The sequence below is a fragment of the Haliotis rubra genome, unplaced genomic scaffold (assembly GCF_003918875.1).
Source record: "Haliotis rubra isolate DU_JTF1 unplaced genomic scaffold, ASM391887v1 Scf77, whole genome shotgun sequence".
NCBI lineage: Eukaryota > Metazoa > Mollusca > Gastropoda > Lepetellida > Haliotidae > Haliotis > Haliotis rubra.
In genome coordinates this window covers 179802-197725 of record NW_025767490.1, presented here as the reverse complement: position 1 = coordinate 197725, position 17924 = coordinate 179802, and the positions used below count along the sequence as shown (strand labels likewise).

General features: G+C 42.5%; 1 protein-coding gene across 2 annotated transcripts; it reads left to right on the top strand.

The window, feature by feature from the left end:
- The first annotated feature begins 1668 nt into the window (after positions 1 to 1668).
- Positions 1669 to 17454, top strand: LOC124260609 (cytochrome P450 2D19-like). 2 transcript variants are annotated; one of them, XR_006894132.1, is made up of 8 exons: positions 1669 to 2286; positions 5436 to 5658; positions 10415 to 10541; positions 12551 to 12710; positions 14121 to 14257; positions 14744 to 14840; positions 15347 to 15579; positions 16368 to 16577. XR_006894132.1 is itself a non-coding variant. In XM_046694930.1 (8 exons), exons 1-8 carry the CDS (start codon positions 1935 to 1937, stop codon positions 16550 to 16552), a joined length of 1491 nt encoding a protein of 496 aa, XP_046550886.1. In that variant the 5' UTR covers positions 1677 to 1934; the 3' UTR covers positions 16553 to 17454. The 2 variants fall into 2 exon arrangements, 1 of the variants encoding a protein (XP_046550886.1); XM_046694930.1 differs by having other exon boundaries at positions 1677 to 2286; positions 15370 to 15579; positions 16368 to 17454.
- Positions 17455 to 17924: the final 470 nt, after the last annotated feature.

Below are 17924 nucleotides of genomic sequence, written 5' to 3'. Positions count from 1 at the left end.
ATTTGAAATTAGACGTAGCTTTATTATAAACGATAGCTGGAGTAAAAAATAATAACTTTCATGCTGAAGCTATTAAGGATGTAGCTACCATGGAGTCTCACTGTCACTATAAAAAGAAACAGAAAGGAGGGTTCGTCTAAAAAGCAACACCTGGACGGGTGTCGCAGACGATCGTTGGGTCGGGCTTGGGGATAGAGATATCAGCTAAGATACGATAATCCTTTAGGGCAATTATACTGGGGAAGTACACGGCATGTCATAACAATTTACAAATAATATCCAGTCCTGTCGATCTTCGGGTGGTCATGCCACTTATTTACTACTATGCGTTTCTATGGTTTTCGGGTATCATACTCTTTTACATATCTCAACAGAAACTATATGAAACTATATGAAAGAAAGACACGTTAGATGTGAATCAATAGATGAGACATAGTCAACACACATGAAAAAGCACAAAATATCTTTGAGATGACCCCTTGGGCGCCTGTAGGCAGCACATGCATTTCATGCCAGGTGAGTCGACGGTCCGTCGTCATACCTGTCTGAGCGACCTAATTGCCATCTATAGTCTGATCTATTGTTTTCAGCAGCTATTCGTATTTTTTCTAAGTTTTGCCCGATTTTACGAGTAAACATGCTTTTCTGGATATCCTATTACGCATCCCACTGAATGCCAAGTTAGGCCGAAGTGGGTTATTTCGACATATGCTATTTGCAGTTGTGTAAATTTTAGGGATACAGAGTAAGAGCCTAAAAACAGTTTTTTTCTATTTCCGACAGTACTTTAGTGTCAAGTTTGTTTTAATAAAATTGAATTTTTATGTAAACGTTTGTTTTCGTTTACGGGGGAGAGTTATTTCCTGACTTTAATGAAGAAATTGAGACGAGTGCATCGCCTGCAGTTGGTCTCGGTGATATTTATAGTGTTTGTTTGTGTTATATAGAGTGTGCTTGTTTGGCATATGTGTGTGAGTGCATCGCATTCAGATTCTGTATGCACTACTGTAAGCTTAATAAGTGCTGGGAATTCCTTCATATAGTTTTCGTCCTTAATTATGTTAGAAAACCTATCACCAGATTATATAGTGTAAGTGTTTAGCTTTATTTGAAATGGCTGGCCGCTTGCCTCTGAAACCTCCCCCTGAATAAATAAATACAATTAGACACAACAACAAAATCAAATCAAAGCAACAACAGCAACAAAAACAAAAACATAAAAAAGCATCAAAACAAAACAATTCAAACAAGTGCCCTTTGCCCCCAAAAACAATAACAAACAAACAAACAAACAAAAAAAACAACCCCCAAAAAACAAACAAAACAAAAACAAACAAAAACAAAAACAAAACACAACAAAACAACAACAGAAAACAAACTTTGAAACAAAAACAAGAACAATATATTAACAAACAAAAACAACAACACGCACAAAAAACTAAGTATAAAACATCAACGAAAGACACAACCAAAACATAACCCCTACCCCTCCCAAAATATCCCGAGCCCCAACAGACCCCCTCATCCTCCCACTCGACCCGGGTCTGTTTGTGTGTTGAAGTGGGGTGTTCATTGTACTGTTAGCGCAATATCAACACAACTCTTGCGTGGCAGTTTTGTGTTTAGTGTACACGGTTGGGGCTCCTGTATCTAACATCTCCACCTGTGCCAAGGACTCGGAATATCGACATCACAGTCAGGAACACAGCTCCTTAAACTGTACCTGCACTTGTGCATCGCGTTCCATGTTGCACCAAGCATAAACTGTAACAACACACTGGAATAAAAACAGGTGCATTGCATGTCAAGGTAACCCATGTTCGCCTCACTGGCTATGAGCCCCGACCAGGGATTTTAAATGAAGATTCGCTGAGAGATCGCAGTCACTCTTCCTGGAGAAGGAGGGAGGGGTAACTCCACAGCTTCACTCAAACATGTATACAATCATATACGGAGGAATTCTGGTGGTGATTTTACTCCTGGGTTATACACGTCTGTTTCGCCAGTCCGGATGGAGGGGTAAATCACCCCCGGGGCCGTTCCGCTGGCCACTATTGGGATCCTACCCCCAGATGGCGATGTTTGGGGCAAAGAGAGTGCAGGATTATTTTCAACTGATACGTAGAAAATATGGCTCGGTGGCTAGGATATATTTTGGAAGGTATCCCGTGATTCTAGTGTCTGGGTATGATGCGATCCACGAGGCGTTCATCACCCAGCAGGACAACACTGCTGCCAGGCCAGACTTCCTCCCGGGGGTAAATGCTGTAAAACAACACGGGAAAGGTAGGTGAGTGGTGAGTGATGGCTGAGTGGGGTGAGTGAGTTTAGTTTTAAGCCTCTTTTGGGATTCTCCCAGCAATATGAGGGCGGGGGACAGAAATGGGTCTCACACATTGCACCCATGTGGGGAATCGAACCTTGGTCTTCGGCGTGAAGAGCGATCGCTTTAACCACTAAGCTACCTCACCGCCCATGAGTGAGTGAGTGAGTATGGTTTTACGCCGCTTTTAACAATGTTCCAGCAATATCACGGCGGGGGACACCAGAAATGGGCTTCACACATTGTACCCATGTGGGGAATCGAACCCGGGCCTTCAGCGTGACGAGCAAACGCTTTCACCAATAGGGTGCCCCACTACCCCCACCGAAAAGGAAGCTAGTACGTTCGAGTATTGTCCAGTTGTAAATGTTTGGTGAGGCGAAATGGTAGCTCAGTGGCTACGTCACGTTACGTCGATGGTCCGAGTTCTATTCCAGTGTAAGTACTATAGGTGAGACCAATGAAAATCCAGGTAAGACCTGATTGTGAGCAACCTATGCTTGTCGTAAGAGGCCACTGACGGGATCTAATGGTCAGGCTCGCTGACTTTATTGATATATGTCATTGTATCACAATTGCGTAGAACAAAGCTCATGATGTCAATCACTAGCTTGTCTGGGCAAGACTCGATTATGTACAGCCGTCATATATAGCTGTGATATTCTGAGAGTGGCTTTAAACAACAAACAAACAAAGCAACTAACACAATGGGTTCATCAGAAACTACTCCAAATGATGTATGCAAAATATTCATTCAGATTCGAACACGAACGTATTGAGTGTAAACCAACACGCTATCTGCTAGGCTACACACATTGCTCCTTACACAAGTGTGCCAGGTAACTACACTATAATAGTCCAGCTATATGGCGGCGGTCTGTAAATAATCGAGACTGGACCAGACAATCCGGTGAGCAACAGCATGAGCATCAATCTACGCAGTTGGGATATGTGTCAACCAAGTCAGCTGAGCATCCAATCCCCATAGTCGCCTGTTACGATCAGCATGGGTTACTGAAGACCAGGTCTAACCCGGATCTTAACGGGCGGTGTGTGTATATATGTACATGGGTCTACGTGCAAGCGTGCATGCATGAGTGGCTGTGTGCCTGCCTGTATGCCTGCCTGTATGCCTGCCTGTGTGTGTGTCTTGTATCTGGCAGTTAGTCTAAAGTACTTGGTGACATTCAAACTGCACACTGTTGGTGACATCCAAACATCCACACATGACACAGCATGTAGCATTTTTATATGTAATTACATAATGACATACGGAATTGACCTTCTAATTCAACGTACGTAAATCTACGTAATAGACAGCAAATTTCACGCCAAAAATGTCGTATTATTTGTCCATCTGACATTATATACAATCATAAGGCTATTTAGAGTATCGTGTGAAGGCGGGTGCCGTTGTTAGCGTGGGTTGTACTTTAACAGTGGCAGGGAATGTCAGTTGTGAGTGAGTGAGGTGTGTTAACGTCGTATTGAATATAGTAGCTGTGGTCACAACCAACGATTGATGTACGCCCGAGGGATGCATCTCAATACTTGACAACATTCGTGTATATTCAAATATACTGAACCACAAAAGAAACGTCGCCTTTCAAAACCAAATGCAAGATTTTGTTCTTACAAAATGGTGTTTTTAATATAATTGTATCGTTTTGTTAACATGTTTTTCAATCGAGATTGACAGTTATTACCAACATCAGTGTGTTTTCTGATGAAAAAAACATATCGACCTAACGCACCTAAAAAGGCAGACGTGGTAAAATGTTCCGTATGACATTCGTGAAAATGAAAATGCACGTGCATATCGTGACAACCCTGCCAATAAAAGCGAGTCATTTTGGTTTTGACACAATTGCCATTCCACGACTTACGAGAGATCAGAGGAACCAAGTCTTGGGACGATTGCAAGTTGCCCAGACCGCACGGAGGGTAGTCAATCATTTTATGGTTCATGTTAGGACAATCTACCGACCGCAGGAGTGGTATCACGTCACTAACAGCATCCAAGACCGTCCACACAGTGGGCGACCTTCCGTAACATCACAACGTCAAGACCGACAGATTGTTCGCCACCATCTGCAGGATCGCTTCCCCAGAGCGACGGAAACAGCATGCCAGACCATTGGGACTCGCAACAGACCCATCAGTGCCGATACAGTGCGTCGACGTTTGCACGGAGGAAACCATATCGTAGTCCTGTCCTCACCGCTTATCACCGCCCAAACCGACTTTAATGGGCAACTCAGCATCGACATTGGCGTTATCGACAACGGAGAACTGTGCTCTTTTCTCATGAAAGCCATTATTGTGTTTCCACATTCGATGTCAGAGTGAGAGTATGGTGAAGGCGTGAGGAGCTCATGGGGTGGTCCTCCAGCAAGGCAACGCTCGTGTCCACACTGCCAGAGTAACATTAGAATCCCTATGACAACATGGCATCCAAACCCTACAATAGCCTGCACTCAAGCCGGATTTGATTCCAATAAAACACCTTTGGGACGAGATACAAAGAAGACTGAATGACCTCCACCCAAGGCCGACAACTGCTGCTGGACTCGATCAGGCATTTCACAGAGTGCCTATGGCCTATGGCCTTCATCAACCGGCTTATTCATTCTATGTACAGACGACGCAACGACTTTCATCGATGCTTATAGAGGCCACACACAATACTGACTTTCGGGTATCTAAATGGTACCATTTTTGGTGATTTTGTTTGTGTGAACTCTAAATGTGATTCCCGAAAATGTGCTCACCATAATTGTCAAGTTTGAACTCAATCCTCCGGTTTTTTTTATTGTTAATTAGAGTGAATTAAAGTGTGCTATCAGTGCGACATTTCTTTTGTGGTTCAGTATATATTTATCGAAGCATTTCACACCGGGTACCCATATACTCTCTTGAAGTGAACCCGTCGTACACAGTCTGAAATATTATTTTTATAGTAATACAACCAACACACTCATTCTTCTATTCCACAGCCATATAACTGGAATATTGCTGACTGCTTCGTAAGACAACAAACAAAGTTATATTCTAATTTTGAATTACTATTACATAGACTTGATCAGCACAGTACTAATTTCTTTTCATCCAGGGCTGTTCTTTGGAAACGGGCCAAACTGGACAAAGGCTCGTACAACACTCAAGAAAGGAATCGCTGATGTTTTGATGACTTCGGCATATCAAGACATAGTGTTGGAGGAGACCAAATTCCTTATCGAGGAATTTGTGGAGAAAAAAGAAAGCCCTTTCCAGCCACGAGACAGCCTGTACATCACAGTGACAACATGCCGATACGCAGCTCTGACAGGCCAAAGGTACGATGTCCTCACCAGGTTATTTTACAAGCATGACTTGGACTGACTGACTGACTGAGTTTGGTTTTACGCCGCTTTTAGCAATATTCCAGCAACATCACGGCGGGGGACACCAGAAATGGGCTTCACACATTGTACCCATGTGGGGATTCGAACCCGGGTCTTCGGCGTGACGAGCCAACGCTTTGACCACTAGGCTACCCCACCGCCCGCATGACTTGGAGGGTAAAGGTAGTATACATAACTGTTCTCCACACCCCGTACTTTTACACAACGTCTTCGTTCCATTTCTTTCCTATCTACAACCTCTGCCAGCACGATAAGGGATGGGCGACAAAAAATGTTTGACAAATTGTGTAACTTGGTTTATGAAATATTAAACGTTATTAAACGTAATATTATGATGTGGTTTTGCTTCGAGTGAGTGAGTGGTTTTACGCCGCTTTTGGCAATATTCCAGCAATATCGTGGCGGGGGACATCAGATATGGGCTTCACACATTGTACCCATGTGGGGAATCGGGACCGGGGAATCGAACCCGGGTCATCCACGTGACGAGCAAACGCTTTAACCACTACGCTGCCCCACCTCCCCCTTTGCTTCAAAACAATCTTTTGATAAATGCAGCTGATGAAAGATCAAGCTGACCCTTCTTTGTTATTACTTTGCAAGGAAAGAATATTTTCATCTCATCGGGGCATAAGTATATATTACAGCGTCGAGGGAAACTGAAAAAGCAACTGTTTATTATTTCAAGTGGGAATGAGATGGGAAACCCAAAACGTATAGAGACAGCCTTATTTAAGTTGGAACACATGTGGGGTGGATCAAGGATTATAAGTCACCCGTTGAGCGATTAAATTAAAGGATCCTGAAGTATAGCAAACTTACACATCTACTCAATGTTTATTAATTAAAATATCTACATGTATATATGGAAGCTCCCATAGGACTCATGTTTACCCCTCAAAGAGATCACAATACCTGTTGGCAGTGAGTGAGTTGGTGACACAGTCTGGTTGCGCGCTGCTTTGAAAGCTTTCTATTTATATCACGGCGGACCGGCTAAATGGGGGAGGAAAACCCGTAGCAACTATTTTGGTGAGTGCTGACAAAAGATTCTCCTAAGGGAACTACATGATAAATGGGTCAGGGGTCTTGGTTCGCTTGGTTTCAGCATATCCCCGACAACATAGAAAATCCTTCTGTCTTTTCCTGGCCGCTGTAGTATTAATATGACTCAACAATAAACCTACTGGGCGCCTCAATTTACACGTATCACTGTGAACGTTTTACCCAGTAATGTTCTCGTTTAAATGCAACAACATATTCACGTTAGAAAATCTCAGAGGTTTTATATGTATTAGCCGCGAAAAGGAATTTAGCTGTGCCCTACGTGAACGGTAATAGCTGAGTTCTCGGCACAGTAGGGCGTGCTCGCAGTCAGACTTGTACACATATAGTTTGTTCCAAATCATGTGCAAGTTAATGTTTATGCTTTGAAATGTGTTCCAGCTATTTGATTATCTTGCTGCTGATGCTACTTCTGTTATTGCTACTACATGACGAGGAAGATACTGATTACTATTTCCAACTTGGCACAGACATAGTATCTTAAACGACTTCACATAGCTCGATCTGTTCACAGCAGTCTTCACCATACTCGAGGTTATGACTCAGGAACCCATCAGTGGTACGACCCAGAATATGCAGGGAGTGCCATGGAAAATGCTAATTTTAAAAGTCTTTGGACTAGGCACCGCACGAAGGAACAGTATTTCCCTTGTTTAGCCATACTAGGAAATATATGTCACTCCAGGTCCATATCACCAACTTTTAAAATGTACGTATCATTTGGCCAAGAATTTTGCATTTGTTACTCTGCTCATGAAATAAAAGAACATTTTAGAGACTGTGTGTAAATATGGCCATCGTTTTATCCTTTGTTACGTACGCTCAGAGATCATCTCCATATTAACATAAATTAGTATTTATTTCAGTGATTCGGGGCGGTAGGGTAGCCTAGTGGTTAAAGCGTTCGCTCGTCACACCGAAGACCCGGGTTCGATTCCCCACATGGGCACAATGTGTGAAGCCCGTTTCTGGTGTCCTCTGCCGTCATAATAAGCGGCGTAAAGCTAACCTGACTGACTGACTGACTGACTCAATGATTCAGTAATATACTACCCATCAAACGTTTAGACTCACTTAAAACACTCACTATATGTTATTTATATATGTACGGTTACATCGAAGATGAATTTCTCCACTCTACTCCACTTGGGGGAACCATCTGCAAACCTTATGCAGATGAATTGCACGAGGATCATGCATCAAATTTCTGAAAGCATGTGCAAATATCGTGCATGCAAACAGCTGCGTTTTGGTTTAAAGGTTTGTTAAGAATTCGCCAAATTTCACTGAGTTTCATTATTTATTGAACTATGACAATAATTTTTTCAACGTTACGAATTTGTTTTACAATGTATAAGTTCGTGTGTAAACAGTACCTTTAAACAGTATGGAATATATAGCAAAATCTAGTTCTGAACAGTTGACTGAAGTAAATGGCTACATTTACACAAGTGAGTCTACACTTTTGATGGGTAGTATCAGTGTTTAAAACTCACAAATTCCAAGACAGACAGCCGGACTGGTAACTTTAAAAACTTACCAGTCCGGATACAAACTTGCCTGTCCAGTTTTCAACAATAAACTGAAATTACACGTGATGCGATTGGTTATCGTAACATGAACTGTTCAATCATAAGTAGTTTAACATAACTTTCATAATACCTCAAACACCTCAAACTGACGACAAGATATAATGTCTGATATTATGAAATATTTAATGCCAGGGGTAAAAATATCTACCAGACCACCGGACAGGCTACTTTTGAAATTTGACCGTCCGAGATGAAACAAACCGTTCCGGGCGGTCGGTCAGGCGGGAATTTTAAACGCTGGTAGTATATAACTGCATTATGTTGCTGTTTGCGTGCAGCATACACTTAAGTGAAGTAGTGAGGTACATGTTAGTAGTACCATATGGCGTGGAGATCCACTTCGCAACGAACGTTACAGCATTCCTGTGTAGACTGAATATTTGTTAACGGAGGCTTCATCGACGCACGACACTGAATTGATATCTGGTTCTAACACCACATGTTATATTTGGGAGCACACCTTCTCAATAAAGTACAGATCCTGGTACTTGTGTTGGGTTGAATCCCATCCGGGATTCGAACCCCCGTCCTCAGAGTCAGGCACCTAATGAGTGGGTTAGACGGCTGGCTTTGTGTGGTGCAGATAGGTGCCTGACTCAACCCATCAGAAGTACTAGAATCTGTACTTTACTAAGAAAGTGTAATCCCAAACATAACATATGTTACATTTGACCACTTTCTGAATGACATTGTGTAATCATCACACTCTAACTTAACAAAGGCTTATAGTGGGTTAGTCAGTGCTGTGAGTATTACTATTACTACAATATCTAAATACTAAATGTGTGGACCCGTGAAGATCCGGGGTAGAATCTTCAGCAACCCATTCTTGTCATAAGAGGCGACTATGCTTGTCGTAAAAGGCGACTAACGGGATCGGGTGGTCAGGCTCGCTGACTTGGTTGACACATGTCATCGGTTCCCAATTGCGCAGATCGATGCTCATGCTGTTGATCACTGGATTGTCTGGTCCAGACTCGATTATTTACAGACCGCCGCCATATAGCTGGAATATTGCTGAGTGCGGCGTACAACTAAACTCACTCACTCACTCACTCACTAAATGTGTGACTTCATTCACTAACACGTTTATGTTCATGTGGGTTATAGTTGGAGCCATGTCTCAAACAATCTGATGACTGCAGTTGCATTATGAGCTATATAATGTGATTGTTTTAAGGAAATGATTCATATGGGTATGTCATCAACATACAAAAAAATGTCAAATAGTTAAATCCAAAGTAAATTCAGGGTTATCACTGGACATACCTGTCATCATCATGTTTTAGAACTGATAACATGAAATGAACAAATGAGACATCCAACTTTCTTAGGCATGAAGTTTTTCTCCACCAAAGGGAATGTCCTTATTTCTTACCAAAGTAAGCTTAGAAAAGAAAAATATGCCATGTTCCGCTTGCATTCCGGACTCGAAGGTTTCCTTGTGCCTCCCAATCTGTTGACTGAAGTGGGGAGAGTACTCGGGTTTGTTATCAGGAACACATCCCTTCTGCTGTGTAGAGAGTCTTCTCATTCTCCAAGTTCCAGGTGGTCTGGTCGAGTCAGCACTTGATTGTTGTCTGGGCTGCGTGTAAACGGGGCAAATACCAATGGCTGATGATCCATCCTGGCGGTGCCAGGACCACCTAAACTGTCTTTGTTGCATTTATTTACTTTGATCTGTATAATGATAACGATACTTCAGCATGAACTGTTATATGAAGCGCTACAAGGTTTAAAAGCTATTACCTTCTAATCCTGTCGGGTACCCATTCACTGCCGTATGGGTATGCTATTTTGACATCAGGTCCTCATTCATTTGTAGCAGTACTAATCTAAACGTTGAGCATATTTGTATTTTCGACCGCCCTCATTTTAGTTTATCTAAGATTTTGTTCAATGAGGAAATGACCACCCCCGCACCCCTCTGATTCCGCCCCTGCTGTCAACAGCGCCTCCGGTCATGAAATAGTGTTACAAAGGCGCTATACTGGTTTGGTTGTACTTTACACGATCAATTTTGGTTTCAGATGTAACCATGACAGCGTTGTCCTTCGGGAAATACTACGGTGTATGGCTGATTTCGAACAGAAAGGAGGGATTCTCTCACCCCTGGGGACAGTGCCGTGGCTGCGGTACCTACCGATAACTAGACGGGTACAGGGAATAGAGCTTTGTTGTACATCGGGGCTCTTAATGTTCATGTTAGACATTTGCAGTCCAATTTTGAAACTACATGACCAATTATCCTCACAGAATGTCTTGTAAAAATACCATAATTGTAATCAGACATGATTTACATATGTGTATACAAGGGAACCTTGTTTAACTATTCACAAACTACAGCTTTGCTGTAGAAAGTGTCTGGATAGGGCCCGTAAGTAGGTCACGGCATATCACTTCCGGTGACAAACAACGTTGCATTTTCGAATGAATCCTTGCAGAAATAACACATTTGCGATCTAACCACCCCGAATTAGCCAACAATTACCACTGTCAACCGCTGTGACAGCCAATAGTGGTTGTACACTTGGTCAGGTCTAGAAAAGTCATATTTGGCTGTCGCGAGATTTGGAACCAGAACTGGTTCTTGAATATACGCTTGTCACTGGAAATCTGGTACCGGAAGTAAGCTGGGCCCCGTCTCGCGTATCGCAAGTTGCGCGCGCCAGGGGACCCGGGAACCAGCTTAGTACCGGAAGTAGAGCCTCGCGATACTTACAGGCCCTATTAACGAACATGGTTGGGGAGTTGTGTAATGTCAGCGTCTCCCGCAGTAAGGGGATCCAGACAAATGTGATATCAGATATCTAGGAACAGTATTATATCATCTTGAGCTTCATGGTTATTCGAGGTGAAAACACATATTGACCTTAATTTTCCCCAAGTAGTTGCGTGTCGCACGTTAATGCATTAACGGGAGTCACATGTACTGACAAAGCCAGATGTAAGCAGTTGCAGCTTGCAGATGTGTTGACTGTGAGTGTAGAGCAGGATCAGAGCGAGAGAGCGGTGTGCTGGCAGCAGAGTGTCAGTGACAGATGTGGGGCACTATTCCGGGGACGGGGAGGGTCGGCCTGGAAGGAGACGGGGGACAACAGGGAAGGGGGTGGGGGTAGTAATGATGTGGACCGTAATGGATATAATGAGATACCGTGGAGAAGGATATTCAACTAATTGTTTCATCGGCATGGCATAAGTTGGTGAGTCAATAATGAAGCGTACGACTTCATGGATAACAACTTATTGTTTGTTGCATAGAGCGACGTTTCGGTGTAGATTCTTACATCGTTATCAAGTTAAAAGTGACTACAGCCAACTGATGAAAAGTATATACATATTGTGCTGTGACAAACATCAGATCAACGTTAACAACAGCATGTAATTTAATAACAAGTAGCATATAATTGGATGAGATCAGGTGGGAGTACGAACAACAAATAGCTCAGCCACGAAGCAGGAGGGATTAGTATAATTTATAGGTAGTTAGCTCTTCGTAGGCCGATGTTATGTAGTAAACGTGGTCTTTGTTGATGAAAGGTTTTGGGCGGCGGGTTTCGATGGCTTCTAAAAGTTGTCTTTTCGTACAATCCGTATTCTTAGTGGAATAAATATAAGTGGATTAGATGACTGAGGATGTTTTGTTGGTGGTCTGAGAGGGCTGATGTGCTGTCTGCCTTGGCTGCTGAAGTTTTATGCTCTTTGATGAGGGCATCTACGGTAGGGAGGTTTCACCTATATGGGAGTCACCACATTAACAACTGACATACATTACTCATCTGGGCGTGGTTGCCATTTAGAGATCACGTTACGGCCATTAATTTGGCTGATAACTTCTTTGAGTGTCATTTAGAAACTGGTATGATGAAGAGGATAATTGTTTATGGTTAACAACTTCTTTATTGCAATGGATTCAGGTTCAGACCCACAGAAAGTACATAGAGCTTCTATTGCAACCAAGAAGTTGTCCATCCATAACAAATTGCTCCTCTTCAGCTTGGAGGATGTTTCCCAAGGATGGGGAGTCAGTGAAAATGGTGTCGATCTACAAGATTGTAGTATTCCAGTGTTATAAATACTCAAGTTATCAAAATGTATCATCAGCTGGGTATTATTTATGTCAGTAATGTATACGTTTTATGTATGTTGACACTATCATATTTCAGTCTTACAAAACATTAACTGGAGCCTACACTGGACTACAGACCCTGATGCTGTCTGAAATCAGGAGCAGGAAAGAAAACTTCAAGGAGGACCAAACAGGATCGGTGATAGACGTCTTCATTAAGGACCAGAGGCAGAACCCGGATGTACCTTCATATTCAGGTAACACGTGCTCGACACTCAACTCGTAGTGGCCTATCTTAAACAATATCAGATTCTGATTGGCTGAGGCCCAATCTGTCATTTATGTATCCCACCTACACGCAAAGTATTGCCGAACTGCCGGTTTACATTTGCAACGTACCGACTGAAACTTTGTATCTCGAATTCATGCTGTACGACGATTTTCTCCTCATAATTACGATGAACTCCGAATGAATTTAGTCCAGAGGAATAACCCATAGAGTTCTCCTGTCGTCTACTTTATTTGATGAAAGTTAAACATAAACGAGATGCATGGGTATGTGCCTAACTGTAGTATTCTTATCGATTCGGAAGAAGAAAGTCATCCAAGGATACGCTTTACCCGCAATTTAACTGAACGTGCTTTTAAAGTAAATTCCATGTCCACCAGTCTCTCGAAGGACATGGGTGATGCACTCTCTTGCTTACGTGAACTACAACAACTGGGTCCAAAAGGTGGACCTAATATAATTAATCCGAGAAAGAATACATGCACAAATATTACATGGATTAGTGAGTGAGTGATTTTAGTTTTACGCCGCACTCAGCAATATTCCAGCTATATGGCGGCGGTCTGTAAATAATCGAGTCTGGACGAGACAATCCAGTGAGCATCGATCTGCGCAATTGGAAACCGATGTCATGTGTCAACCAAGTCAGTGGGCCTGACCACCCAATGCCCTTAGTCGCCTCTTACAACAAGCATGGGTTACTGAAGATCAATTCTAACCCTTACAAGGATTAAGTAGCATAAGGTGATATGTGTAATCTCTGACATGTCCAGGTATTTTATTTCATACGACGAATATATATATTTTGATTTTATACATACAGAATTCTCAGAAATAGCTTGTAGGAACATTATTGATATCCGACGACATCACTGCGTTTGTTTTACATGCGTCGTCTATATTGCATGATTCACTTTGTAGGGCGATACTACCAGAGTACAGTAGCCGACCTTTACGAAACCGCCTGCATGGTGTAGTGGTTAGAGCGTCCGCCCGGAGAGCGGAAGATCGCGGGTTCGATCCCCGGCCGCGTCATACCAATAGACGTTAAAATATGGTACTTGTTGGTCCCTGCCTGGCGCTCGGCATTAATGGGTACAACAAGGACTGGTCGGCTCGGAGTCAGTATAATGTGTCTGAATGGGGTATTCCTGCTTCACTGCGGCATGGTATCTCAGTGGGCCAGCACTATAAAACCAGCTTAAGTCTGGGCTAGTACAAGCAGCCGCACATACACATACACACGCATGCACGTCGTCATATGAGCGAAATATTCTCAAGCACGCCTTTAAACCCAATTTCACCTCACCTCACTTCACCTCACCTTTACGTGAGATAGAGAAAGGAATACACTGTATGCTATGTTATTGTTTTACAGATGGTGACGTTGCTGTGTGTCTGGAGGAGTGCATCATAGGGGGCGCTCCTTCTGTAGCCCTGACGGTCGACTGGGCGCTACTCTACATGCTGGAGCACCCGGATGTGCAGGCAAGATGCCAACAGGAGATAGATAAGGTGAGGGTCATCGGAGGAAGAAACGTATCAACATATCTTTCTCAGAGATTATTAACCGATTGACCGGTATATGGTCTCTGTATTTCAAAATGGTATTGTCATCTGAGTGAAGGCTGGGGGTTGTGTATGTGCGGCGGGGAATGGATGGGTGCGTCTAGGGAGGGGAGGGGTGCTAAATATTTGCAGAGAGAGAGAGAGAGAGAGAGAGAGAGAGAGAGAGAGAGAGAGAGAGAGAGAGAGAGAGAGAGAGAGAGAGAGAGAGAGAGAGAGGGATGGATGGCCTGATATAGAGAGAGAGAGAGAGAGGGTTGGCCTGATATAGAGCTAGAAACTCAGTGATATAAATCATGAGAGACCTGCCAGAGCGAAACCACAATCTGTTAGGGAAATGTTGTGTTGTCTTTCACGGAAGTACACGACTGGGGTCAACAAAGCCAGCCATACATGTGCATGTTGTTATTTCACAGTTGGGTATTTGTTTTCAAGGTCTGCGGCAAGTCACGACAAGTCAAGTTTTCTGACATAGACAAATTGCCCTATGTTAGTGCTACGGTGTTTGAGGTTCAGCGACTCGCTAATGTGGGTAGGTATATGACGAACCCAATGTATACGAACATGTACTCTGTAAACATTTATGCAATCGGTGAAAAACTAATGACAAAAACATTGTAATAAATCCTTACCCAGAAGGTCCTTCACAATGACCTTGATGCGCTCAGCTTCACAAAGTGTTTATTTTCTTATTTACCAAAAATATGATGGTTACAACAGTAAAGGTAAGTGAATTGTTGTCTTAAGCCGCTTTTAGCAATAATTCAGCAATATACCGGCGGGGGACACCAGAAATGTGCTGAGGGTGTGGGTTCGAATCCCGGATGGGACTCAACCCAACAAAAGTACTACTCTCTGGGACCCCATCCACTTAAAGGTAGTAACGTTACGACCTGTCGTACATGTAACTCAATGGTTTAATATATGATGTCGTAGCGCTATGAACCCTTAGTGGTTTTGACTCTGGATTTGACTGAGAAAGTGCAATCCCAAATATAACGTGTCATTCGTACTCATTTTCACAATATGTATTTGCAGTATGTTGTCTCTTGACTCTCCAGTTCCTGTCTCTCTTCCCCACTGCGCCGTGGACGACATGGACATCTTTGGGTTCCACATTCCAAAAGGAACCATCCTATTTTCCAATCTGATTTCCGCAAACACGGACGATGCTTATTGGGAGAATGCACAGCTGTTCGACCCGACGCGCTTTCTTGATGACCAGCATTCAGCAATTAAGATGCCCCAAGCTTTCATGCCTTTTAGCATAGGTAAATATCAGAGAGAGTGATGGCTGATTGTTGTATCTCGCCTGTTTCATCAATATGTCAACTAAACTGTGGGCACGTGTAAACTAGATCAGACAAAAATATTACAAACGTTATCAAGTGAGTCAGTGAGTTAAGATTTTAAGTCACATCGTCAATATTTCAGCTATATCGTGATTAAAACAAGTTTTGAATTCACAATAAATACATGTTAATTATAAAAACCTGACGAAGGACAGTGAAATCAACTAGAATGTTACAGTATCAAGAAATAAAACTAGCAACTCTCTATAAAATTGGATTTCAAATTTGGACAATACAGTAGAAAAATGGGCTATAGACTGCCAACAGCTGAAGGTAGATCACCATACCAAACGTCATCAAACGTTACTTGGCTGAAACCTTTCTTGGAAATGCTGCGGACTTAGTGTCCAAAACACAACTATTACAAACAGCACCATCGGGTAATATATCTTGCGTATTTCAGTTTAAACATCCAATATAATTGAATACGTTGTTTTGACCAGTAGTTAATAAAACAGTATGGTTTACATGTTATAACTGGGTATCTATGTTCTTAGTTAAGTATAAAGTCTAATACTATTTGAGTCCCCTCCGAGATTTGAACTCAACCTTATCGCCAGCAGACAAAGTCTGACCTAATCCACTCAGCCAATGAGGTTCCACTATAGTTGACGTCCGACAACTGGTAGTTACATACTGAACATAAATCATATGTATAATATTCTCTATAATCGTCTAATTTACTGGTTCCTTTCCATACATTTCAGGAGCACGAAAATGCCCCGGTTACAAGATGGCTGTAAAGGAGGCAACTGTCATCTTCGCCAACCTGCTCCAAACCCTGACTTTCTCCAGTATCGGCAAGGTGAACTACGGGGGGACAAGTGTTGTGAACATACGCCCGACTGAGAATTACATCGTTGCATCTCAGAGGAAACATGCAAGAGAATAGTTAGCCTGGACTATTGGAAGTCCATTATGCCAAGCAAAGTTTGTACGAGCACATTAATAGGATGTTACAAGATCCTTTACTTGTATGGCGAAGGCGTTTCGTTTGCCATGTAACGGTTAACTAATAACTTTAGTGAATCCAAAGTTATGGGTATACCTAATATAAGGCTTGTAACATGTAGTATATTTTAATGTATATTTCGAACAATTGACTTGCCGCTGTATGTGTTTGTGACAAGCGCAACCAATTGGGTAGAATACGCTAGTCTTTTTACCAACGAATGACCACTATTTCAGAGTGAATCATAAACAAGTGACTCTGATATTAGCTGTATAAGTGCAATGTACTTTAAACGTGTCCAAACATATATGGGCACCAATCAGAAACTACAGGATTCAGGCGTGCTATGTAATTTTTTAGTTTTGAGTCAGGTCAGTACGCACGGTTGTCACAAGAATATTAGACCGTGATTTTTGAATGTATATCAATCCACACTGAAACACTTCAGTGATGAAATCCTTAAAAGACAAATGTCTGCCAAAGAGCGATTCCACTGTACGATTTTGAATATGCCAGAATCATGTCATCGCTGATTTACGGCAGTCCGTTCTTGTGGGGTTTGCGTCTGGTTTGCTCTTTACGATAAATGGAGTCTTTTTTTGATGGTCAAGACTGGCTAGTTTCTGCATTGACGTGTTATATGTTTGAATCATTATCATAATGATTGTATCAGATGCAAAACTATAACTTGTACACAGGGATATTTACTGCTATACATGCCCATACCAACTGAGGCAGGCCAAACCCTGTCAGGAAGCTGTGAATGATCATCATCAGCATTATTATATATAAACATCATTTGTACAATGAGCAACTGTATAAAATAAACGATTCGAAAATAGGAACATGTGCCTGTATTATTTCATGTGTTTCGCCAACCCCATGGGGATACCGTGATGGAATTGGTCCCTGGAAACCGAGTATCCTTGTAAGAGTCGACTAAATTCGGACTGTGTACTCAAGCTCCATGGCTTGAGTATCATCGTACTTTCACGACGTGGGCACATAATCGTTTTTTCTGGCGCATTAAGGCTTAGACAACAAATGTGACACGGATGGTGCTTTTGGCCTGTCGTTTAACGTAGCTCGAATCAATAGCACAGCTACATGACATAATCCCGACCAGACAATCCCGTGATTGAAACCATTGGCAACACGGTATAAAATAAAATGTCAGACATCCACCAAGTCGCCGAATCTGAACACCCGATCGTCTGATATCGCCTCTTATGAGAGGGGGGGCGGTGGGGGAGCCTAGTGGTTAAAACATCCGCTCGTCACGCCGAAAACCCGGGTTCGATTCACTACATGG